Raw genomic sequence first — 25,543 nt, forward strand, 5'->3', positions numbered from 1 at the left:
ATGGTAGCATTATTCACGATAGCCAAGATATGGAAACAATCTAAGTGTCAACAAATGAATGGATAAAAGAAGATGCAGTATATGTATGCACACACACTGGAATATTTTTCAGCCATGAGAAAGAAGGAAATCCTACTTTTTGTGACAGCATGGATGGACTTTGATGACATTATGCTTAGGGAGATAAGCTGGAAAGAGAAAGACAGATAGTCTATGATAACACTTACAATGTAGCCTCTAAAAAAGCCAAACTTGTACAAACAGAAAGCAGAATGGTGGTTACCAGGGGCCAGGAATTGGGAAGGGTGGGGGAATTGGGGAGAGGTTAAAGACTACAAATTTCCAAGTAAAACGTAAGTTCTAGATCTTTAATGCACCGTTTAGTGATTATAGTCAACAATACTGTATTATATACCCCCAAATTGCTAAGAGACTGCATCTTAAATGTTTTCAGTACAAAAAATAAGTGACAATTAGGTGCTGTGATAGAGGTATTAGCTAACGCCACGGCAGTAATCATTGCAATATTTAAGTGTATGAAATCAACACTTCGTACACCTTACATTGACACGTTACATGTCAATTATATTTCAAACAGAAGAGAAAAATAGGGGAGGGTTACCTTCACACCTTTGTAAGATCTGCAGTCCTTGATAATTTGCACTAAGTTGTTAGGATCATTGGGTGCCTTCTCATGGCTCTGGCTATCAACTGAGGACTTCCCCATAATCCTTGTTGACTTGTTTTATTGGTGTGCTTGAATTATGGGGTTATTGTCATGAAATGATGTACTTTTAGAAGTTCTTTACAAATATCCTTGGGCTCTTGGTAGAGGGTGTTGAATTTTGGCATTGCTGGAAGATTGCCAAGGGCAGTTTAGGCTGTAGTTGCTTGAGCTTGTGTCTTGCCTGCAGAAATTGGTGTGTTCAAAATCTAACTTGTGACACAGAATGCTATGTGCTGGAATTTCACTATGTGGTGATATGACACAGTGCAAATTTTGGTGCTGTATTGGGCTGCTCTGTACCATTCAAGGATTTACCTTTCTAGATGCCTTTGGATAAGTGCAAAGAAAAGCATTAAGATGAGGAACCTGTGTATTTTAGTATATGTAGCCCTTGTAGGACAGTTGCTTTTGTGAAATTATTTTCTGAATTACCAGAAAGGGGAAATAAGTGACTCAGGCTCTTTATTTATTTATTTTTTTCTCTACAGCCTACTGGATTGTATCCTCCTTCAGGGCAGGTGCCGTGTTTTATAGTTCTTTCTGTGCCAGGTGTAGCATATTGTCTGGTTAGCTTAGATGCTAACTAGATTCAGCTTGGTTAATATTTCTAAAAGAAATGTAAAATGACCTACCTTTTATGAATAACACTAGGACTGCATGTAACAGTTGGGAATGTGCTCTTTTTTTGTTTTTCAGAAGTTAACTTTGCAATATGAAAATCATCCTTTGGACTCATGTTCATTGACAAAACAATTTAGAGAATAGTACAAAAAGTAGTAATCAAATTAACGCAAGAAAACTTAGTGGTGATGTAGTTATTATAAAGAGCTCAAACTTCATCAGTAATTTAAAAAAACTAATATTTTGGGGCACCTGGGTGACTCAGTCAGTAAAGCATCTACCTCTTGAGATTGGCTCAGGTCATGATCTAGTGGTTCGTGGGATCGAGCTCCCCCCCAACCCCATCAGACTCTACACTGAGTGGGAAGTCTGCTTGAGATTCTCTCTCTCTGTCTCTGTCTCTGTCTCTGTCTCTCTCTCTCTCTCTCTCTCTCTCTTTCCCCTTCCCCTGCTCACTCTTTCTCTCTCAAACAAACATTAAAAAAACCTTAATTTTCTTTGATTAGCTATTACCCTGTAATTTTTGATGTGGATCTGTTTTTTGTTTTTTGTTTTTTTTTTTTTGATGTGGATATTTTTTGTGGTTTATGTTTTAGTCTGAATTGGGAGGGCATGGTTTATAATGCTTGTAGTACATCCTACAGCTTAAATTCTACGTGTTAGAAATAATAATAATAAAAAAAACCCCTATTCACTCAATCTCTATTATACACTTCAGAGAGCAACTTTAGGACCTAAAGGGGGAAACTCCGTCACAAAATAGACATTCTTGTTCGTGTTAGTCAGTTTACAGAAATTACAATCCCTTGCTCTCAGCTCCTGAGAGCTCATTCACCTGAACTTTAAAAAAAAATTTTTTTTTTATGTTTATTTTTGAGAGAGACCGAGACAGAATGCGAGTGGGTTAGGGGCAGAGAGAGAGGGAGACACAGAATCCGAAGCAGGCTCCAGGCTCTGAGCTGTCAGCACAGAGCCCGATGTGGAGCTGAAGTCCGACGCCCAACTGACCGAGCCACTCAGGAGCCCCGTCATCCACTTGAACTTTTAAGATAGCATTTTGTTGTTGGTGTTATAACACTTAATAATCATCCACTTGGAATTATGCTCATTTTTCTCGTTCACATTTCTTTTTTAAATATCTGTGCTTCAGAAACTGCTTCATTTCCACGTCAAGCCCTCCTCCCTCGAGCTGATACCAGCAGCTGTCCTGTTGTTGCGGGGGGGTGGGCACTGAGAAAAGGGATGGGGAACGAGTCTGGGTTTTGGAGTCATCGTGACCAAGGTTCCATTTCCAGCCCGGCCACATTTCACTCTGGCAAATCACTTCTGTAACTCCTAATTTTCTGATCTCCAAGATGGGGATAGTGGCTAATTATCCCCATAATTACAACCCCTGAGGGTGTATTGATAATTTTGAAGAGTGCTCAATCAGTGGTGGTAGTAATGATGGGGTGGGCTGTATTATATGGGGTTCTTAGGGAGTCCTGGTTTCTCAGTTAAAGCTTTTTTTTTTTTTTTTTTTTTGGCTTGATGAAACAGAACCCCATGCAATGTCTAGCTTGGAATTGGAAAGGGCAGTTGTAAAGATACAGAGGGGTATATTCTTGGGTGAAGCACTGTAAGTGTAGCTGGTCCTCACAAGGATTTGAACCCTAGGACTGAAAGCTGGCAGCTTCTCTCATTCTCTCTTTCCTGGAGTCATACAGCTTTAGTTTGCTTCTCACTAGGCATTTGTTCCATGTTGTATCTCTGCAGGGCACGACTTCTGCTGCTTTGGTCTCCACACAGCCAGGCTCAGAGCCTCACAATTCCAGGTATACATGCTCTTGGCTCATGCAGGGACAGATCCTCATTCTCACGTCTGAATCCCCAATCCAGTTTTCTCATAGAGTGAGGATTTGATTGGCTCTGCCTGGATTTAAGTGTTGAGCTCTGCTCACATCTGTGGTCAGGGCCGGCTCACAAAGAACAATGTCTACTCCTGCGACATAGAGAAGGGATGCTGTGCATGAGGCAGAGAAACCCACAAGTATCTACCGTATCTACACCTGTGTGTCTTTGGAGACTCCTTGATGATAGTCTTGGCACCGGAAGACTGAGCTCAGAAGAGTTTGCCCAAGTTAGTGGTTTTTAACCCTGGTTGCACATTAAAGTCACCTGGGGGAGCTTTACAGCTACTTACCACAGGCCCTGCCTTTGGGTATTCTGATTCAGTTGGTTTGGAATATCACTCAGGAAAAGAAAACAAAAACGCTTGAGGTGATTCTCTTCAGGTGATTGTCTTTTTTAGTAGGGTTGAAAATAACTGACCTAAAATGTTTCCTGTACTAGGTCTAGAGGTTCAAAGATGAGAGGAAAAAGGTCCCTCCATGTTAAAAAAAAAAAAAAAAAAAAAGAAAGAAAATGAAAGACATGAACACAAACTGCAAACAATGATCATTGACCCAAAGGAATTGTAAACAAAAGAGCTTTGGATGGAGAGAGGTGTGGGCTTGTTGTTTCCTGATGATAATGAAGGGTGACCCACCTTTACTATAGGTTTATCTGTGCCATACCTACTCGGTGTGGCTGCTGACCTCACATCTCATTCATCCCATCTAGCTGTTAGTGTCCTGAGGCCCAGGCAACATGCTGGCTCTGGACATGACATTGGGAAGCTGCCACTGCTTGAGTTCTCAGCCCCAAAGAGAAATGACAACACGTGAGAGGCCTCCGCAACTGAAAAGTGAATGGCCCAGTATGACCAACACCGGCAAATAGACCTGCTGGTGAAATGACCGTGATAAAAAATCCCTGCACTCAGGAGCCCGTGCCCAGTTTGGGGAGGGGACACACACACATTTATGTCAGTTATAAATGGATTTAAGTGGATTAGAGGATGATTTCAGGGCCCAGAGGGAGGAGACTATTGGATGTGGCCTTGAGTTGGAATGATGGAGACCTAAACCAAGATGACGCTGGTGGGGTGTTAGTGGGAAGGAAGGGGACTAACATTTATTAAAGGCTCCTCACCACCAGGTATAGCGCATTGTGTACTTGATGTAGCCTTTCAGTGAAGGCTCTTAACAAGCCTAGAAGGACAGATGCTTCCTATTCTCCTGGTACAGATAAGGAAACCGAGGCTTAGGGAGTTGAAGCGCCCAGGGTCACACAGCTGATCAGTATCCGAGCTGGATTACAATCCAGGTGAGTTTGCTTCTAGAATCCTGGCTGTTAGCTTCTGCCTGGATAACGCAAGGCAGTATATGAGTCAGAGGCTGTAGCTATGCTGGTTCCGTGTTGCTTGAGCACTCTAGATGTGCTCCTTCTAGAGGGCTGCTCTTTTTCTCTGAATTCTTTCCTCCGGGTCCACATCGCTATCTCCTTAGTCCACTTTCAGCTCCGCTCCAACGCCACTTTCTCAGGCCTATGCAAGCCCTGGCTCCCCCAACCTGCAAACCCTCCCTCCCGCCTTGCACGGCTTTTCATGTTAGCCTAACAAGTGTTACCTTTTAACACCTTCTGTAACTTACTTATTGTTATTACTCTCTCTTCCTCAATAGAAGGAAAGTTCCTTTAGGACAGGAATCCTTGTTAACTAGTGTACCCTCTTGCCAAGAACACAATAATGTTTAATAAGCATTTGTTGAATGAAAGCCTTAGGAATCCGTTATGCTGAAAGAAAAGTAATTTTTTGCGTTACAAGTTTTACCTGAATCATGGCTGAAGATTTATTTGACCTTAGTCTCTGAACATGCCTATGTTTGCATGTTAATAGCATGTATTTACGCTTGTATAATTACCAAGTACAGGCTGCCTTTCCTTCCAGTCACCACTGAACACCTCTCTCAGTGTCTTGTATTGTGGTTATCGTCTTGCTGCTTTTTTTGGCTTTAAGCTTCTAAAGCCAGGGACCGAGTCCTCTTTATGTTCCACGTAATGTCTTGCACATGTTGGCAGTCTAATTGTGCGGTAGGAAAGTTAGGCGTATGAGATTAGGTTTCACTTAAAATCTTAAGTTCTATTTTATTTTGGTATCCTGTCCGCATTTGCATTAAAAAGTTATCAGGTGAGTGGTATTTACCTTAACATTCTCAACATAGCATGAGATCATTTACATTTACAATAAAGAAAAATGATAGATTTCTTTTATCTCTGCCATTAATAAGTGTCATAAAATAGAAAAATAAAGCTAAGTCAATATATTATTGCCACAGAAATTGAATTTGTGTCAAAAGGATTTGTGCTTGTGATGTAGTGATTCGTATATTTTTCTTGGAATTAAGTCTCTAGCAGGTGACAACATCAATAATTCACGAGACCAAGGAGCTTTTTGAAATTGGTTAATTCATATATGTGAATTACAAAACAAATGAATAATGCCCTTAATGTATTCTGACATATTTGAAAATATGCATAAAAAAACTCCTAGCCTAACAAAGTCTGTGTTTATGGCATTAGATTTTTTAGATTTTCTTTTTTTACTACATTATTATTTGAAAAGGAACTTACCTATATTTTCTGCTTGGTGTGAAAAGTACTGTCCATACTACAGTAAAAAGCTTTTCTCATCATAAAATAAATAAGCCTATTCTAGACAACTGGGAAAATACAGGAAAATGTGGGGGGGAAAATTGCTCCAAACCCCACAATCCGGTTATATTAAAATAAAAATGGTTCCTGACTTATATTTTTCTATAAGAATGTTAATGGAATTATATCACATGCAATTCTGTTTTTATCTATCTATCTATCTATCTATCTATCTATCTATCTATTTAGAGTGAGAGCAGGGAGGGTCAAAGGGAGAGAGAATCCAAAGCAGGCTCTGTGCTGTTAGTGTGGAGCCTGTTGGGGAGCTTGAACCCACGAACCGTGAGATCTTGACCTGAACTGAAACCAAGAGTCAGGTGCTCAACCAACTAAGTCACCCAGGTGCCCCACAGATAGGCCATTTTAAATGCGACTTTTGTTTTTCATGTAACATTGTATTGTAAGCATTTTCACATGTCATTATAGTCCGTATGGCAGGACTCTAGTTATTTAGTCTTTCCCAGATTCTGGGAAGTTTTAGGTTGATTATGATTTTAGCTATTTAAGATAAACTCTGTAGGTAAGTGTGTATAAACCTCTGGTTTTATTTCCTAACTCTAGATTCTAGATGTAATTAATTTAGCAATAAAACCTAGTAATTCTAGTTTAAGTAATGTGAACATAGGGTTTGTGTCACCAAATTGTTCTCTAAAAAGGTTCAACCAAATTTAATTTCCTTGTGGTGATACCAGAATGTAAAACAAAATCCTCCTTGCAAGGTGGTGTATTAGCTCCAGGAATATTCACTCTACATTTGTGTCTTGGACAAGACCTCTAGGAGACTGAATCATGCTCAGAAATAGCCCAGTAGTTTGAATAAGCTTCAAGGTAATTCTGGAAGCTCTGGGACCATTTTTACTCTTCCTACAGTGAATATTTGAAATACTTTCTAGCCTTCTCCAGATGATGAAAAAGGTCTTGAATTCTGGTGTCCTAGGACTAAATCTACTTGTAGAGAGGTTCAGGTATTTGAATTGTTTGCTCCTGGACCCGCTGCAGAGGAGGTTTTGAGCTGGTAGTAGAGGTGACAAGAACTTGAACAGCTGAAGAAAACATCTTAAAATAGGTATTAAAGCTCTTTTACTAGAATTAGCCATTCTGGTTTCCCTTTAATTTTACCTCCATGTTGAAGGAATTTATTGAAGGAAAAAGAACATTGGAGTTCTGTTAGAATAAAAAAAAAGGTTAGGTGCCCTGCCCCTGTGATGTGTCCTCTAGGAGAGAGGGCCAGGTAACAATTTAATTGGTTTTTCTAGAGAGGTGGTGGTTTTCTAGCAGTTCTGTTGCTGTCTTTTGATCCTTTTTGAAAACTTGTCTTAGAAATGATTTTTTTCACTTCTGTGGATGGTTGAATGATGTCTCCTCCTGAAAGCTAATGTTCCTCCGTGATTCTGCTTTCCCAAAGAAGGAATTATGGAGAAGGGAGGTTGGAATCTTGGGTGGATGAGAGAAGCCTGGGACAATGGCCAGGTGTGTGTCTTTCTAGGTAGGCAGGGTTATGGTTTTGAATAGATGAACAGATTAAAAGAAGCTGGAGAGCTCCTACTCATTCTCACCTGTTCCTAACATCTCTCACTTGTCTCCACCTTAGTCTAAAAATATGACCACATGAAGAGCCAGTCAACTTAAAAGCTTTTCTTGACATTATCAAAGAGCCAGCTCTACCCTTGTCCTCGGTGCTATGAAGCTTCAGTATTATTTTTGGAGCCCTTGCATGTTGTCACATCTAGGTATGTTGTGTAGTCGCCTGGGAAATGAACCTTAGGCTCTGTAGGTGTGGTTAGTGTCATGGTTAGTAATAATGCTTTACATTTCTGTGGTCTTTACAATTGGCATTGACGTTAAAACAAACAAAGGTGTGTGGACCAGAAATGCTGTTAGGATAAAGTAGGTGTTGGTGGGAAGGAAGAATCTGGAATTTGAAACAGGTGTGAGCAATGCTTTACCATAACCTTATCTGCATCTTATGATTAAAAGAAGACTAATCCTTTTTTCCTTTTGGGTCTAACTTTGTTGTGTCTTATTTTGACAAGCAGATAGTGTCATGTCATGGTTGATCTAACGAGCAAGCTTTGATACTTCACTAAATCTCTGCTTATGAGGGTGGATTATTGTAGCTTTAGAGATAAACTAAGCCTTTGTTTTTTAAAAATTTTTTTTAAACTAAGCCTTTGAATAAATGATGTAATAATTCATCCTGCACACCATGGAGTGTTGAATTCTCTTACAGCAGTAGTAATTGGTGCCTGTCACTACATGGCAGTAAAACCTGTCCCAATTGTACCAGCTTAGGGTTTCTCACTTTGAAAATTTCTTGTACTTCTTAGCTGTACCCTTCATTTAGCTTGTTTCAGGGACACCGGTTTTAAAGTGAGCTGCATGTCCCGAGATTCGAATGGGTGCAGGCTGAGGAAGTGTTTCATGGCTGGCGGGGTGTGGAGTAGGGTTCCTCACATGGTCCTGGGAGGGCTACAGCATTGCCCTCGGGCCCCTTACGCGTGTGGGTTCCTAAGCCCCACCGTAGACCTGCTGAATCAGAATCTTGAGAAGCTGAGACCTTGTCATCTTTTATAAAGAAAATCTTGGTGTGTTTCTAGTGCACACTAACAAGCTGGAAACTAGGTGGCTTAGAGGGTCTAGTTTATGAAAATTGGGTCTGAGTCAAGTGCATTCAGAGGCTTTGCTCTTAGAGGTGTTCTTCTTGTTAGTGGCTACTCATAATGACCTAGTTAAAGGATGTAAATTAAATTAGATTGCAACAGCTAAAAATTATTTTTAAAGATTAGCATGTACTTGGCTTTGACAGTGATTAGTGCTTGTTAACTTGACAGTTGGTGGTGGCTGTACCTAATGACATTAATGGACAGATCCTTTGCTCCCAGCTAGTTCCGATGTGCTAACCAATGAAAATATAAAATTTGCTAAAAGTCTCAAGCTACAGCTTGGAACCTTTTTTAAACTGTATGTGGACCTTGGGTTTGTATGTTGTTTTGTATTACACAGTTGATCTGGTGTCTTTGTTGCTTCCTTGTAAACTAAGTTGGTTGGGGGAAGGACCATTCCTTCATACCCCTTGATATTTACAGCATTTCACAGAGTGCTTTGAAAGCTCTAGGTCTATTTTTTGGCAGCATGTAGGGTCTTCAATAAAGGTTTTGATGCCTTGCTTAAATGTGAATACAGCAACCTACGTTCTGTGTTTCTACCTTTTTTTTTTCTTCAAAAGAACATAGGATCCAAAAAAAAAACAACTATAAAGACTTTTTCTTTTCAATTCCAGAGTGATCCTCTTGACCATTCATCTTAGGAACTGTCATTAGCAGAAAACATTGTTGCCTATCTATATGAGCTGTTCCTTACTTTTTAGGGAGAAAATAGAATTGAAAATGTAGGAAGAAAAATGAGGTTTTTGTCTTGGGAAGGGAGCTCTGATGCGCTTTAATACCACACCTTAACCAATTACTAATGGTTCTGTGTCTAGAACTATTTTGGTATTATCACCAGTTTGATTTTATCCATGCTGCAAAGCATTAACAATACCTATACAATCATTGACCAGATGCTGTGACTAAAGGTCACAAAGTCACAAAATCACATTAGGTATGAATGTATTAATATGTCTGAGACGGTATGGTTTCAATTTGTGTGTGTGTGTGTGTGTGTGTGTGTGTGTAGGTACAAATAGAATCCTAAAAGTTGCTATTAGGTTATTTTTAAAGTGTTCCTATTTGCCTCCATTTAATAGTCCATTTTATGTTTCCACTTCCTTCTTGGTATGGATATCTTCAAATGCTACTCTTGAGCCGGATTGATGGGTATAGTTCTTGTTTTCCCCAACCAGAAGAATGAGTAAAGAGCATTGCTGGTAGCTATAAAGCAAATACTGCATTTTTTAAGGGTCACGGCCAACCAGACATATAAATAGTACCTCAAGTAGCAGTATAAAAATAATAACTTTTTATAATAAAGTTCTTTACTGTTTTTGAGTACGGATGTCACCTTGTCGTTTTTTATCTACTATACAAAGGCTGAAACCCCACAGAATTATCTGAGGGTTTTATGTCCATCATTTCCTCTCTCCCTACCCCTTCCACTTTTGAGAAGTGTGTCATCTAAACAGGTAGGGCCTTGACATGACATCCACTTCACAGTAAACTTGAATTAATAATAACTTTCACGCATCCTACAAAAGGGTGCCACTTGCTAATAACTTCACATTGTTAAAATAAGACTTTAGTGTTAATTTCTACTTTCAGTTCTGTTTGAAGTAGACTGGGATTGGGCATTTCAGTTTTTAGGGGAAGTTACTCATGCTTAGATCTATTAAAAAATTTAAATGCTAACAAGTCTTTAGTAGTCTCTTTCAGTTTGTATGCATGCACACAAATATGTAATTTCTATTTTTTGAAAGCTCAATCTTGAAGTGAAACTTATTCTGGCTTCACTGTTTGGATATAGAAACCAAAATTTTTTGATCCATTTTCTAGCTGTTTACTGTTAGTCACTCTCTGCAGCCCTGTCATGGGTTCTTGACATGGTCCTTGACACGGGTCCTGCCCTACTGGCTTCTTTGGATCCTGGTGTGGATAGTGGTGAGAATCGATAGGCAAGTGTTTTCCAGAGGAGAAGGAATAATGAACTTGACCTTACCTTCTTGCCTTTCTCTCTGACTGTTAAACTTCCTGCACTTGGATCCCTTTGAGTTTCTTCCTTTTCCTTGTAAGTTACCTCTGAATTATAATTCTGTAGTAATTCATCACACGTTTTTTTCTTGTGAAAGATTATGTATAATATAGATAGTAACTGAACTTATATATGTGCCTCCATAGTTTTTAAAGAATTTCACAGATTGAGTCCTTTTAGAAGCTAGATCCTGGCTGCCTGGGTGGCTCAGTCAATTGTGTCCAACTCTTGATTTTGGCTCAGGTCATGATCCCAGGATCGTGAGATCGAGCCCTGTGTTGGGCTGCGTGCTGAGGATGGAGGAGCTCGCTTAAGATTCTCTTTCTTGTTCTCTGCCCCTCTACCCTGCTTTCTCTCTCTGTCTCTCTCTCTCAAAAAAAACCCAAAAAACAAAAAACTAGATCCTCAGTGAGGTAGTTCAAGGATATAAAAAAGTTAAGACAAAAAAAAAAAAAAATGGATCTTATGTGTCTTGTTCCTACACAAGGATGACTGTTCTATTCTGAAAGTTATGAGTTCAACTCTAAAAGGCTGTGCAGCTTTAGGCCTTTGATGTTATGCAAAAAATAGTGTTTTTGGCTATTTACATCTCCTGTATTTTGCATCCTGTAACCTACATCCTCTGCTTTTCCTGTATGGTGCTGTACTTTTCATAGCTTTTATGCAGTCTTTAGACCATGAATCTTACTTGGGATCTGCTCATATTTCTCTTAAAATTGTCTATTTTCATTCTCTTGGCATGGCTTTTATAGCATTTTCCTCAGGCAAGTCAAACTGGTATTTGGGAATATTTCATTGGTGTAGGAAGGTGTTTTCTCTTGACTGTGGTGTACTTTTCTGAATAGGATTTCAGCTGGAACCTTTCTCTTTGGCCTTATTTTTTAAGCATTAGGCTACCCAGGATGCTATTGTGTTGGTAGTTGACTGCATTCCTCTTGTCTTGTGAGAGGAACTCAAAATGACCCCTTTCAGGTGAGATGTGCCTTGTGATTCGGGTGGTATCTCTGAAGAATAGAGATGTGGTTAACCACATTCAGTGGGTGGGAAATCTCTGTTGACAGGAAATTGGCAGGAAAGCACACATGTAGCAGGCAGTTAGAGGGAACAGTATCCTACCCAGCCTTTCCATGGCTGCTTTTTCTGCTAACTTGAGAGCCATGTGGACTGGAGTTTAATTCTAGTAATGGTCTCTGGGATGAGACTGTGGCTCCCAGTGCCTCAGAAATTTTATAGTTCTGCCCAGGATTACTCCCACTCTTAAGGGCTTGTGTGCTTGCTTGTTATTTTCAGGGGCCAAAGGTAATACTAAAGGCAAATTCTAACCCAGAATTAAACACTAAATCTATTAATTCATTCCCATCCCTTCCTTCTTCCCAGTGTAACAAGGAATTTAGGCTAGAGCCTGGTGGTGTGGCTAGTAGTATGGTCAGTTATTCAGCTTTGTTATACACAAAGCTGATTTTGGGCCCCTCCCATTAGTGTATCCTCTGCCCTTGGAAGGAATGTCTTAGTCAAAGAGAAGAGAATCTGGGATAGTGATTTGCTCTGTACCCCTTTTTAATCTGGATCCTCACTGAGATAGACTGATGAGCATACAGGTGTATTCCAGTATACAAACATGAATGACAAATTTCATTGTGTCAACGTTGAATTTAACTAGTGCCACTCAGGCTGTTATATGATGAATGCTAACACGTGTTTTTCTATACTTCCAAAATCTGATCTATTTAGGAATGCACTTGACCCTTTCTCTGCCCTTTTAAAAGGTCCACTGCTACCGAATAAGATGAGGGAGAATTGAAAATGGATTCTAGCTACTTGAATACAAAATCTTGCCTGACTCCGGAATTTAGAAAACTTAGATTTTTGGTCCCCCCCCCTCCCCCCAACCTAACTGCTTTTTCTTTTGAACCACTTTGTAAGAAACTAATTTATTCACTTTCTAAAGTGGCCTTATGTTTGTCTAGCAGGGAAATCAGCAAAAGGGTTCTCAAAGAAGCTAGCGATGAAATTGAAAAGTGTCTACTGTCACCGCTGGTGATAAATCAAACTGATGTTAGAGATGCAAATAGTCATTCCAGTACTCTCCTCGTTACTAGAATTGTTTAAGTTAATTAAGCCAGCAAAGTACTTCATTATCTACTATGCTGCATGCTAATGGTACATTTAAAGTTTCACTGTCTTATGATTCAGATTTTTTTTTTCACATTTAAGTCTCCATATCCATTGTGTTATAAGTCCATATACTTAATGGTAACTAATACTGTTTTTCAGGAAAATGGATTTATTGTGCCACAGTTAAGTTTCTACTTTGTGAGGTCTGCAAGTCTAAGAAATCTTAGGAAATGTTTGAAACTACCACATTCAGGGTACCTTTTGTCCATCTTCTTGAGAAAGTGATTAAAACGCTGTATAATTCATTTTTATTGGACTGTCAGTAGTTTAATTACATTCAACTTAGCATTGTAGAATTTTTAAACGTATTCTATTAACTAAAATAAAAGCTGTTATAAATTACTGATATGATTGGTTTCTTTCATTTTGCAGCATTTAAATATTAGGACACTGACGGATGATATGGTAAGGTTATACTCAACACTTCTTTTGTTGTGAATCTTAACTAACCATGTAATGTTGATGGCGTGCTGGGCTAACACCTTTGAAACTGCTAAAAATCTGCATGTTTTGGAAACCAACTGTTTTTTTATAGTGCTAAAATAAGAGGCAGAATTGGTAAAATGCATGACAGTTTTTGCTTTTAAATAGTAAAAGGAACTAGTAACTCGTTGATGGGCTAATTTAAAAAAATTGTTTAATTACAAATTGTTAGTCAACTTTGAATCATTCAAATCCGTCTCATTCTTTGGGGATGAATTGCACACTTAAAAAGGAGGTAAAAAAAAAAATAACACCTAAAGACATTCAGCTTTTCTGAAATATGTAGTTGCTACAAAGTAAACCAGACTAAAATGTCATGCGTGTATTAAAAAAAAATGCTCAAAAATGGGGGAACCAGGCATGCTTTCCTATTTGTTCTGCATGTTGAAAACAATAGGCTTGCTTATAAGAAATTAACACTTTATAGCACCATTACAGATTGTTGTATATTCGAGTACATATTTCTGAGAAATAGATCTTTGAATGTAACTCTTGGCTAACGGTAAGGGAATAACAACAGTAGTAAGGCTGAAATAAACAATAATGTGAAAAAAAATATGTAAGCATGATAGGACAAAGCACAGTGCTGTATTGATCTGGTTCTGAATTCAAATTCACCTTACATGTAATATGAAACAGAATGCGTAGAACATGGTAAACACTTAAAAAATGTCTAGCGCACCCATTATCCAACGTACCATCTTGGGTACTTGGGTAAAGTGGACAGGCAAAGAGAAAAGAGATCTAGATCGTGACACGCAGGATGGAAAAATTCAATTAGAATGTTCTGTTTTATTCCTCTGGATAATATCTAAAACAAGGGTTGTTCATGTAAGCTTTCCTGGATAAGATTTTTCAGATAATGGTATTTAGAAAATTGTAGTGATACGGAACACTTACACAGAGAACATGTTATTTCTTATCATGCAAAGTAGAGTTGACTTCCTCTTAGCACTCAGTTGCACTGAGGGTCAACTACGTTAAGTACATGGTTTGCCCAAGTATGTACAGCTGGAAAGTTGGGTGTCTGTGGCTTGAATCTTGTTCCACAAAGCTCCAAACCCAAACATGTACTATGCTAACTCAGCCTTCAAATGCCTTCTTATGACTGATAATAAAACCATCTGTAATTTTTATGTTTGAACATCTATAAGAATATACAATGGTAGATTTAGAATAGCCTTATTAAAATATAGTTCATATAGCCTACAATTTACCCATCTAAAATGTACAACTGAATGGTTTTTAGTATGTTCAGAGTTGTACAGCCATTGCCACAATCAATTTTAGAACATTTCCATCATCCAAAGGGAAACCTCCTACTTAAAAGCAGTCACTCACCATTTACCCCCAACTCCACCAGACTTAGGGAATGGCTAGTCTACTTGGTCCATAGATGTCCACTTCTGGATATTTCCTATGAATGGAGTCCTGTGATAAATGGTCTTTTGTGACTGAATTTTTTCATTTCGCATAATGGCTTCAAGGTCTGTGTTGTAGCTTGTATCACTACTTGGTTCCTTTCTATTGCTGAATGCTATTCTGGGACCTTTGAGATTTGTTCATATTTTATGGGCACTACACATCTTTTTCTTCCTTCTTTCTTTCTTTTTTCTTTTTTTATTTAAAAAAATTTTTTTAATGTTTATTTGTTATTGAGAGAGAGAGAGAGACAGAGACAGAGCATGAGCAGGGGAGGGGCAGAGAGGGGAGGAGACACAGAATCCGAAGAAGGCTCCAGGCTCTGAGCTGTCAGCACAGAGCCTGACACGGGGCTCAAACTCACAAACTGTGAGATCAGGACCTGAGCCAAAGTTGGTAGCTCAACCAACTGGCCACCCAGGCACCCCTCTTCCTCTTCATTGAGCTACTGATCTTTGCTTCGTTATGATTGACGTTGCACATTGTCACCCACAGTCTCTACCCTAAGTTCTAGAAACAGAGTCCTGCTACAGTTTGGCTTCACCAAGTCATTCTAGAAGCTATCTTGCTCTGATCTTACATTAACAAAAGGATTCCTTCCAGTGAAGACTTCAGTCTTTTCTCTCCATCCTGCCCCATTCCTCCTCTCCCCTATTCCTTGTAATTGGGTGGGGTAAGGTCAGAACTTTTTGGGAGTTACCATACTGCCTTGTGTGGTATTTTTATCAAAGCAGTATATCATTGTAGGACTTTCTCACCAGTTTAAACATCTTCAAGGAAGAGACAGCATGTTGGTATGTTGTCTAGTATTATGTTAAGCATTTTTATAAATTTTTTGTTGAAGGAATGAAAAGAGTGAATCATCACTTTGGATTACTTGCCTTTGGATCTGGGGATGGCTTGGTCCTGGTCAGGCTTCCCAGAGATGGACCCTTGCCTTTGCACAGAGTAAAAGAGTTTTATATTAAAAAAAAAAGGGGGGGGGCTTTGACAAGGACCTGCTGTTAGTCTTTGTGACCACCTGCCTGGCACTGACCATTGCCTTGCCTCTGCCTTTACCTTAGAGGGACGTATGACTGTTCTAGATTCCTCCTTGACCTTTTCCCTTTTGATTAACTGAACTACAGTCTCCCCAGCTCTCCCTGATCGCTTCTGATCTTGTGCTTTAGCTTGGCTCTTGAGTAGGCTAGGGCTTAAGACCAGGGAGGGATCAAGCAGGCAATCTAGTTCAGGCAGCTGGGTCCATTGCTGTGGAGCTTAGAGAAAAAGCCTGGCTATTTTGAACAAGACACACTGAAAAGTAAACCTAACTCATTGATTGACACACCATGGAAAGAGCATTGGATTAGGAATCGGAAGACTCTTGTTGAAAGACAGAACCTCACCTCTTCTTAGCTCTTTGACCTTGGCAAATCAATTATCTGATTGTTCACTTACTTGTAAAGCAGGACTAATTATACCTTTTCTACTTTCCTCATAGAGTTTTGGTGAGTTTCATTGAAGTGTGTTGAACTGCTGCATTCATTTCTGTTCCTTGTTAACCCCTCTTAAAAATATGTCCCAGTGCACAGACAGCAGGGGTGACGTGACAGGTTTGCAGTTGAGCCTTACAGGCTATGTCACAGATTGATGAAGAGCTTTGAGGGAGGAAAGCGTAGCTGTATATTTCGGGGGCTCTATAAATGATTTTTGGTGAGTTAGAGCTCAGAGAAGCATTGGCCACTGATGATTTGATGTGTGTTAGCAATATGTTTTCTAATTAAAGGTTGCTACCCCCGACAACATGTGTATGGTATGTGTGTTTTCAGTTCAGAGCTTCTTAATGTGAGAATAGCTTTTTTTTTTTTTTTTTTTGGCAGAACTTGAGAGAAGGCGCCATAACAATGGCGTCTGCTGCAGTCACAGATCTGAATAACGGTATTTTAGAAACATGAAGTTGCAACATTCTGGGAAGCATTAGTGTTAAACACCCATCCCTTTAAATTGCTTGTTAAAGGCCTACGGAAGTACTTCACGTTTCAAGGTTATTTTCTGAGTTACAATCAGAATTTCATAGGACGCTGTCTGGTTGAAGGAAGTATTGCTCTAGTGTTGAGACAGAGTTCATATACTTTAAACAGTGTTCATTCTACAAATACCTGAGCATTCATGCCATGTGAAGTGCGGTCCGAGGTGAAAAAGTCACTTAGTTTACAACCATCCATTGTCTGTACCTGGGTTGAAAAGAAGGCTTTTTTTTGTAGAGGCAAAAAGGTTGAGACAAGAGCAGCGAAGGGAGGCTGGTTGCAATAGGTCAACAGGAAGAAATTGAATATGGTTGACACAATACTGAATTCTCCATGACCATGTCCACGGAGTGTTTTTGTGGTTTAGAAGTTGTTTTTGACTTGGTTATTGTCTCCCTTGTCCCTCAGAACCTTTTGTCTCAAGTGCGGTGCTCCTACTGATCCTCTCTGTCTACTCTTTTCTCCCCCTGGTAGCCAATATTACTGTTGTAATCTCTGGTTTAGCCTACAGCAAGGATTTTCAGACTTTCTTGACTATAGGACCCAGCATATATACTAAGTATGTTTCATTTTGTAGCCCAGCTCACATACACATACAAATTCTCTCTCCGTTGAAACCGTTTTATGAACTAATATTTAATGTTTCTAAGCTCAATGAACTCTCATCTTTTCCTTTCCACTCCTTTCTATTGCTTTTTACTCCTCTCCTTTCCATTAAAAAACAAACAAACAAACACCAAAAAAAACCCCCCAAACAAAAATCACCAAAACAAAACAAAACAACAACAAAAGAAAGAGGGTGGGAAGGGAGGCGGATCCAGTCCACTACATTGGTTCCTTGTCCCACATGTGGTTCATGACTGTAGCTTAAAAAGAGACCTTGGCCTGTACAGCAACTAGAAAGAGTCCTCAGATCATAAAATGAAGAGCAGACACTCACAGAGAGATCTGAGGACTCTTTCCAGTTGCTGCCACTTGCTAGCAGTGTGACTTTGCGTATTTAACTGTTGGGCCTTGGTGTCCCTGGTTATAGAGCTTTACAAGGGAAAAATAATGCCAAAGTGCTTGGTGAACTATGCATTCACAGCATTAGTGGTATAGTTAGTAACATGAATTTTTTTTTTTTTTTGAGGAAAGATTTACATTTAACATAATATACCAATTTTATGGATGCAATTTGATGAATTTTGACAAGCGTACACAATCGTGTATACACTATGATCATGATATAAAAGCTTTCCATCACCCCAAAAGATTTTGTGCCGTTTGTAGTCAATTTCTTCCGCCTATCCTGGCTCTTGGGAGACATGAGTCAGCTTTTTGTACCATATAACTCCGTTTCTAGGATTTCATATAAGTGGAATCACTTAGTATAGTGCTTTTGTGTCTGACTTCTTAGCATTGTGCTTTTGAGGCCCGCTCTAGTGCTTTGGGTGTATCAGAATTCGTTGTTTTTATTACTGAATAGTATGCCATTGTTTGGTAATACTTCTAGTTTATATATTCAACAGTTTGGGTTTCCAGTTTTTGGTGATTGAATAAAACTGTGAACCTTTGAGTACAGTTTTTGGGGGTATGGTTTCATTTTGGAAGGGGAATTATGTGATAACTATGATTAACTTTACGAGAAACTGACAGATTGTTTCCACTAATGACAAATGATGTTAAGCATCGTTTATTATGCTTATTTGCCATTCCTTGTAATGTCTATTACTAGATACAGGGCCAAATTACTCTTGAGTGAGACTTGGCCTTAAGTAAGTGGAAACTTACCTAATTGATTTGAGGCCTTTGTTTTCTAATATAAAAACAATTACACTATCAATTTTCCTCTAAGTGCTACTTTAGCTGTGTCATTTTCTGAATGTTCAGAAATTTCCCAATTTTCCTGTTGATTTCTTCTTTAACCCATTGGTTATTTACGTCTATGTTTAACTTTTAAATATTTGGGGATTTTCCTGAACTCTCTTATTACTGAATTGTAACTTAATTTCCTTGTGGCCAGGGATCATGCTTTGTGTGACTTCAATCATAATTCAGTTTGCTGAGTCTTGCTTTCTGTCCCAGAATGTGGTCTATCTTTGTGAATGTTACATGTGCATTTTGCTTGTGTTAGATTGATCTATAAAGAAGTCACATTGGCTGACAGTATTATTCATATCCTGTTTTCTTGATTTTTCTGCTTGTTTTAACAATTATTGAGAGAGAAGTGTGGAAGTCTCCAACTATAATTCTGGATATTTTATTTCTCTGATCAGTTCTATCAGTTTTGCTCCATATATTTTAAAGCTCTGGAATTAAGTGCATATACATTTGGGATTGTAGTAAATCTTTCATCATTATGAAATAACTACTTATATCCCCAGTAATATTAAGTTGTAGGCTTTGGAAATTGACTAGATTGATTGGCTATACTTGATACAATTATTGCCTTCCTTTTTGAACAAATACTTCTTGGCCTCTGGGACACAAACTTTATTGATTTCATATCCCCATGACCTTTCCTTTTTTGTTTTGTGTGGTTTTCCTTTGCTTATCTTAAACTATTGTCATTTATCAGGTTTCTTTACTGAGGCCCCCGCTCTCCTGTGTATAGTGCTGGACTGGGGTGATGACCTTAGTCCATGTCTTTGTCTATGACCTTTTCTTTAAGTTGAGATCTATTACTCTATTGGCCTACTGAATACTTTTGTATGGATGTCTCACCTGTACTTGAAACTGTTCATGCCCCAAATTAAACCTTACATTTTTTCTTTTTAATTTTTTTAAATGCTTGTTTATTTTTGAAGGAGAGAGAGACAGAGCGTGAGGGAGGGGAGGGGCAGAAAGAGAGGGAGACACAGAATCCGAAGCAGGCTCCAGGCTCTGAGCTGTAAGCACAGAGCCCGACGCGTGGCTCGAACTCACGAACTGGGAGATCAGACCTGAGCTGCAGTCGGACATTTAACTGACTGAGCCACCCAAGTGCCAGTTTATTCCCATTTTTAAAGATGGAGAAACTAAGGCAAAAGAGATTATGTAACTTGTTCAATGTCATGAAGCAGCCAGAAAAACTATGGCAGACTGATTCCAGAGAATATGGTCTTTACCAAGAGAGTTACATTGCCACTTAAGTACTATCCCTTTCTCCTCTGAGAGTGCCAATATAAAATCTGAAAGTATATTTCTCGTTTCCTGCTTTTCCTCTGGAGCCATCTATATGAAACCTCTGACCTTTATTTTAAACAAAAATTTTTAAAGCTTTTTTTTTTTTTTTCAGTTTATTTATTTTGAGAGAGACTTAACTGGAGACGGGGGGAGATACAGAGAGAGAATCCCAAGCAGGCCCTGCACTCCCAGTGCAGAGCCCCACATAGGGCTTGAACACAGGAACCGTGAGATCATGACCTCATGAGTCAGGTGATCAACCAACTGCGCCACACAGGTGCCTGAGATCTCTAAATTAAATTGACAAGGGAAAATTGTATCCTAGTCACTTACCTTAATCCTGAGAATTATAAAGACATCTGTAAGAAGTTTTCTATAAGAAATGAGGTATTTTTAGTATTTCCAGTAAACAAAACTGAGAAACATTTATGCTGAAGGAGTAGTCATTTGTGACTGAGAGATGTCAACAGGTAAAGGATAGGAGTCTGGTTTTGTTTTTTTTTTTTGTTTTGTTTTTTTTTTTTAATTACAAAGGACATGGAAAAACTCTGGTTGCAAACCACTTTACAGATCTGCTCCCAGGTATAAGTATAGGCTTTCTTGGTTCCCCTCAAATTTTGCCACCAGGAATGAGGTCTTAGAGCCATTGAAGATACTGCCTGAGTGTGGGTTCTGATGAGTGCTATGAGAAACTTTCATTGTTCTCTGTGGACCTTGTGCCTCGCTTGATGTAAATGCTGCTATTTGACTCTAGCACATTCCTGGGTGTTATCTGCGAGACTGGTTCACTCAAAGATGAGTTCCCCAGATAGATACACTTGATGGAACCAAGTTTTGTCTACCTACAGGCTACTCCTGGACCTACCTAGATGTGATATCCCTTGTGGGATATGTGCCAAGTTAGACATTGTACTTAGGAAAGAAACGAATCATTTTATTTATGTTCCTGACTTGAAAGTCAATAGAACATACATCATCAACTTTAAAAAAAGAGCTTAACAATTATTTTTTTTCTTATTGGTCTAATAAGACATAAAACTGTCTGTACTATGATTGAAGTTCATTTTGCACTTTTATGAACTTCTGTTTTCCTTGGTAAGTTTAAAAACCATGAATGATAATACAAAAAGTGTGAGATTTTCCAGTTTTTCTTTGAAGCTATATATTCAAAATAAACTCTTCTGTGTTAAGTAGATAAACCAGCATGGACTGGGGCAATTGAATGTATGTGGTAAAATACATCAGAACAAGTTCTCTAAGCTTAAATTATTCACTAAGTCAGGTGGGCCTTTCTGAGCCCATTAATATGAGTTAATTAGAGCTTCCTGTACTTAGGTTTTCAGTAGTAACACTTAAGTACTGTCTTAGAATCTTTAAATATTTATGGGATAGTTTAGAGAGCTCCTCCTCAAATCAGTAGAAACTTGGGAATTAGATCAAGAGCTCTCAGAGTTGAACAGACTAAGATGTAGTGGGGTGTGCAGACTTGTTTATTCATCCTTTTATCCATTCATTCATTAAGCATTTGAGTGGTTAGTACTGTTATAGGAATATAAAGATCAATATGACTGTTCTGCCATTGGGAACAGTGAAGAAACAGATGTGTATACAGTTTACGGTTGTATAGGTATACTAATACTGTTCTAGGCCCATTGCACTGTGTCTAAAATCCAGTGGAGTTGTAAGGTCATCTTTGAGGTTGGGAGAAGACTTGGTAGAGAAGGGGACTTTTCAGCTACTTTTGAAGGACAAGTTGGAATATAGGCTGGCAGGAGTTGTAGGATTTGTAGTAATTTAAAAAAAATATTTATTTATTTTTGAGAGAGAGAGAGCGAGTGAGCGTGAGAGGAAGAGAGGCAGAGAGAGAGAAGGAGACAGAGTCTGAAGCAGGCTCCAAGCTCTGAGCTGTTAGCACAGAGCCCGATGTGGGGCTTGAACTCACGAACCATGAGATCATGGCCTGAGTCAAAATCGGACGCTTAACTGACTGAGCCACCCAGGTGCCCTGAGTTGTAGTAATTTTTTACTCTGATAATTTTACTCCCTGGATACCAACAGAATGGATCCCAGATGGAAGTGCCAGGTAGGCAAGTAGAAAACAATTGTTGGTGTTCTCAGAAACCTTTTGTTTTATGGGTAGTACAGGTCTATGTCTTGTAAAAAGTGTGCTATTTATCTACAGAGCTAACTTCTATTTCCTTTATGTGTATAGTATTAATATCTGTATATAAGAAATTAGAATTGTGCTTAACAATATGAGTAAGTAAAACTTTGGGGTTTGAATATTATTTTTAAGGGATTATCTTTTTCTTTGGATATTTTTCTTGTCACCTGGTGTTATATTCTAGAACTCAAGGTTGTTTTTAATCTAGGGGACCAATCTTTGAAGGGTCAGTGTTAGGAAGAGTCCAGATTGTTCTTAATGAATATATAAAAGACATAACACTTGGAGTTCATCCTGATATTGCTGGGAAGGAATTAGCAAAGTAAGAAGTAATGGGTTGTATCCCAGGCATGGAGGACAGAAAGCTATTTATTATTCACTTAACAAAGACTAATAGAGCACTAATTGTATGAACTATGCTAAGTTCCAGGAGTAGGTCCAGTGGTGAATAAAATAATGAATAAACCTATGATGGGGTAACTTTAGAATAGTACTCGTGCTATGTAATGGCAAGCACCAGACTTGTGGGCATCCAGCCTAGTTTTGAGGAGTCTGGAAGGCTCCTACCTAAGATGTAGCTCAAACTGAAAGCCAAAGACTGAGGTGAAATGATCCCGATTATGGAGATGGGATAGGAGTTGTGGTTGTGGTAGGTTTTTAGGCACAAAAAACAGTTTGCACATTTAAGAGACTCTGAGTTGTTCATTACATCTGGTTCCTACAGTGTAATGGCGGGTAGAGTAGTGAAGAGATTGCCTGGACAGAAAGTAGGGTTCAGATCAAGCTGGACCTTTTGAGCCATGATAAGACTGGAATGTCCTCCTTTGAGTAATGGGGATGCAAAGGTTGAAAGGTTTTAAGTACAGGAGTGAGGGACAGGATTGGATTTACATTTCAGTAAGATCAAAATGATGTCAGTTGTTGATAATGGCTGCAAGTGGTTAGGGGTAGAGGGACAGAGAAGACCTAGAGGCAAGCCAGGAGGCTGTATACAGCTGTTGTCCAAGTGTCCTGAACTAGGACAGTGGCAGTAGGGACAGAGAGAAGATGATTTAAGAAGAGACAGTCTACATGATTTCATGATTTGTTTCCTTATTAGTTTTCATTAGTTACTACAGTTCACATCACTTTTCTGTTGATCTAAGTCAACATCAGAAGTCATAATCAATCCCTATCAGCACTTAGATGCTTCTCTCCCTTTCTAGGACCATTTTTTCTTTTTCTCAGGCATCCTATCTCACATCCTCCAGGCTTCTCAAGCCCTCCTACTTTGCCCTTTGGAAGTCAAAGCCTGTTTTTGAATGTTTGTTTTCCTTCTTGTTCTAATTGAAACCTAGATGTTCTTTGAAAGCTTTGCATTCCTGTTGGCTTCTTCCTTCAAAAGCTTCTAGCTGTTTTAAAGGATTTCTGTTGGTTTTCTCCTTTTTGGTCTCATCTTTAGGTCTTATAGTTTCTGCCCCTAATGCATGAGAGACATTAGACACAGGAGTTGTTTTCCTTTCCACTCCTGTTTCTGTTATTCCATATCTACTATCAGGGGTTCTTAAACTGCAGTCCATGGACCTCCAGGCAGTCTGTAGTAACCTTCATGGTGTCTTTGAACTGGAATGGAAAAAAAGATTGAATCGTTTTCATTAATCTGTAAGCAAAACTTTGTTTTCACCTGTATTTGTAACTTCTTTAAAAACTGAAAATTCAAGGGGTGCCTGGGTGGCTCAGTTGGTTAAACACCCAACTTCAGCTCAGGTCATGATCTCGCAGTTCGTGGGTTCTGCGCTGATGGTGCAGAGCCTGCTTGGGATTCTATCTCTCTCTGCCTCTCCCCCACTTGTGCATGCTCTCTTTCTCTCTCTCTCTCTCTCTAAATAACTAAACAAACAAAAAACTAAAAATTCAAAATGCATACACACATAGTAGGATTTGACCTGTGACTTGATTAACCCAGAAAATAGATATGTTCAAAACACATTATAGTTACTGAAGGTATTTTGAAAGGTGGTCTGTGTTCAACACTATGTTGAAGTTAGACTTCCTGTTACCTCATGTTCTGTAATGTATTAAGACCTATTACTCTAAAATTTAAGATATTTCATAACACCATTTTTGTTGTAATTACATTTAGTTTAGGCATTTAAAAGTATTCTATGAGGAGCTCTGTATTACTTTCCTATTGCTAATATCTCAAAGCTTAGAGTGTTAAAACAATAATAAACACTTAACATTTCAGTTTCTTGGGTCGGAAATTTGGAAGCATCTTAGTGGGATAGTTCTGGTTCAGAGTTTTTATGAGTTTATAAGCACGACATTGTGGGCTCTGGCTGCAGTCATGTGAAGCCTTGATAGGGCTGGAGAATCCATTTATAGGTTGTTCACTTGCAACTGGCCAAGTTGGTGCTGATTGTTGTTGGGGGCCTCCGTTCTTCCCTGTGCAGGCATCTTCACTTGTTGCCCTACACCTGTTGGCTGTAGAACACTAACTACATATTACAATCTATATTCAAGGAATTTTAATAACCTAATAAATATGCTTCTCATTTAATAAGATACCATATGAAATTTAAATGTAAATAAACTACTGTAAGTAGATGATTGTTTTTTGTGGGTGATGGTAAAACATTGCTTTCAAAGCCTCTGGCTAGAGAGTATAGTGTAGTTTCACTATAACCTAAATTTAAGGCCAGAAAAGGCCACTTGTAACACTGAGGGATAGTAAAGATAGAATGCAGTAGTGGTTGGGTTGGTGGGAATTGGTATTGAGTAATAGGATTGTGGCCTCAGACAGGGATGGTTAGCTTTTCATACCTGCGAATGGCTAGTTTCTCACCGATGGTGTTCTCAGTAATACTGATGTTCCCAGCGTTTTAGTGAAGACCATGGACTAGGCAGGCATACTGTTGGGCTGCCCATGTGTACCATCTTCTGTAATTCTCCCATCAGCTGCACAGGACTCCCTGATGTATTCTCTTTCCAAGCCTCCTTTGAAGTTCCCTCACCCTAGGATTAATCACTTGTTCCTATCTGTCGCTGATGTACTTGGCTTACGATTTTTCTTGGGGGCACCTATGTATTTTATCTTTATTTATAATAAGTTTTCTATCAGGTTTTTTCTTCAAGTGGTAAACCTCTTGAGAGACGTACTGCATTTTATGTATTTTATCCAGTAATTGTTTATTCAGTTATTCATACCTTCATGGATTAGTTGATTGCTAGCTATCTGCTATACTCTGTGCTGTAGGCTGAACATATATAGTGACTGTAACCGTTACCTGTTGCTATGCTCACAAATTACCCCAAAACTTAGTGACTTAAAACAGCAAACGATTAGTATGTCACACTTCTTCTGGGGGCAGGAATTTGGTAGTTGATTAGCTAGCTGGTTTTGGCTTGGGGGTCTTAGGAGGTTGTAGTGAAGATGTTGGCTAGAGCTGTTTACAAGTATTACTCTATGAGGAGCTGTTAGTGCTCTGTTGCTATGTAATAAGTCATCTGAAAGCTTGAATGGGCTTCCAAGATGGCACACGCACATTGCTGTTGACACGAGGC

General features: G+C 39.0%; 1 protein-coding gene across 5 annotated transcripts in view; it reads left to right on the forward strand.

Annotated features, from left to right (window-relative positions):
- Positions 1-25,543, forward strand: part of DIAPH3 (diaphanous related formin 3) — a 504,744-nt gene that overhangs the window by 13,572 nt on the left and 465,629 nt on the right. For 4 of the 5 annotated variants that reach the window (XM_053898946.1, XM_053898962.1, XM_053898954.1 and 1 more), the window contains exon 2: positions 13,151-13,183. The exons of the other annotated variant lie outside the window; for it this stretch is intronic. In XM_053898946.1, the coding sequence (XP_053754921.1) occupies positions 13,151-13,183 (33 nt within the window). The remainder of the gene's footprint in view (positions 1-13,150; positions 13,184-25,543) is intronic. 5 annotated transcript variants of the gene reach the window in all.

Source organism: Panthera pardus, unplaced genomic scaffold (assembly GCF_024362965.1).
Source record: "Panthera pardus isolate Hobbes unplaced genomic scaffold, ASM2436296v1 HiC_scaffold_1, whole genome shotgun sequence".
In the NCBI taxonomy this organism is placed as follows: Eukaryota; Metazoa; Chordata; class Mammalia; order Carnivora; family Felidae; genus Panthera; species Panthera pardus.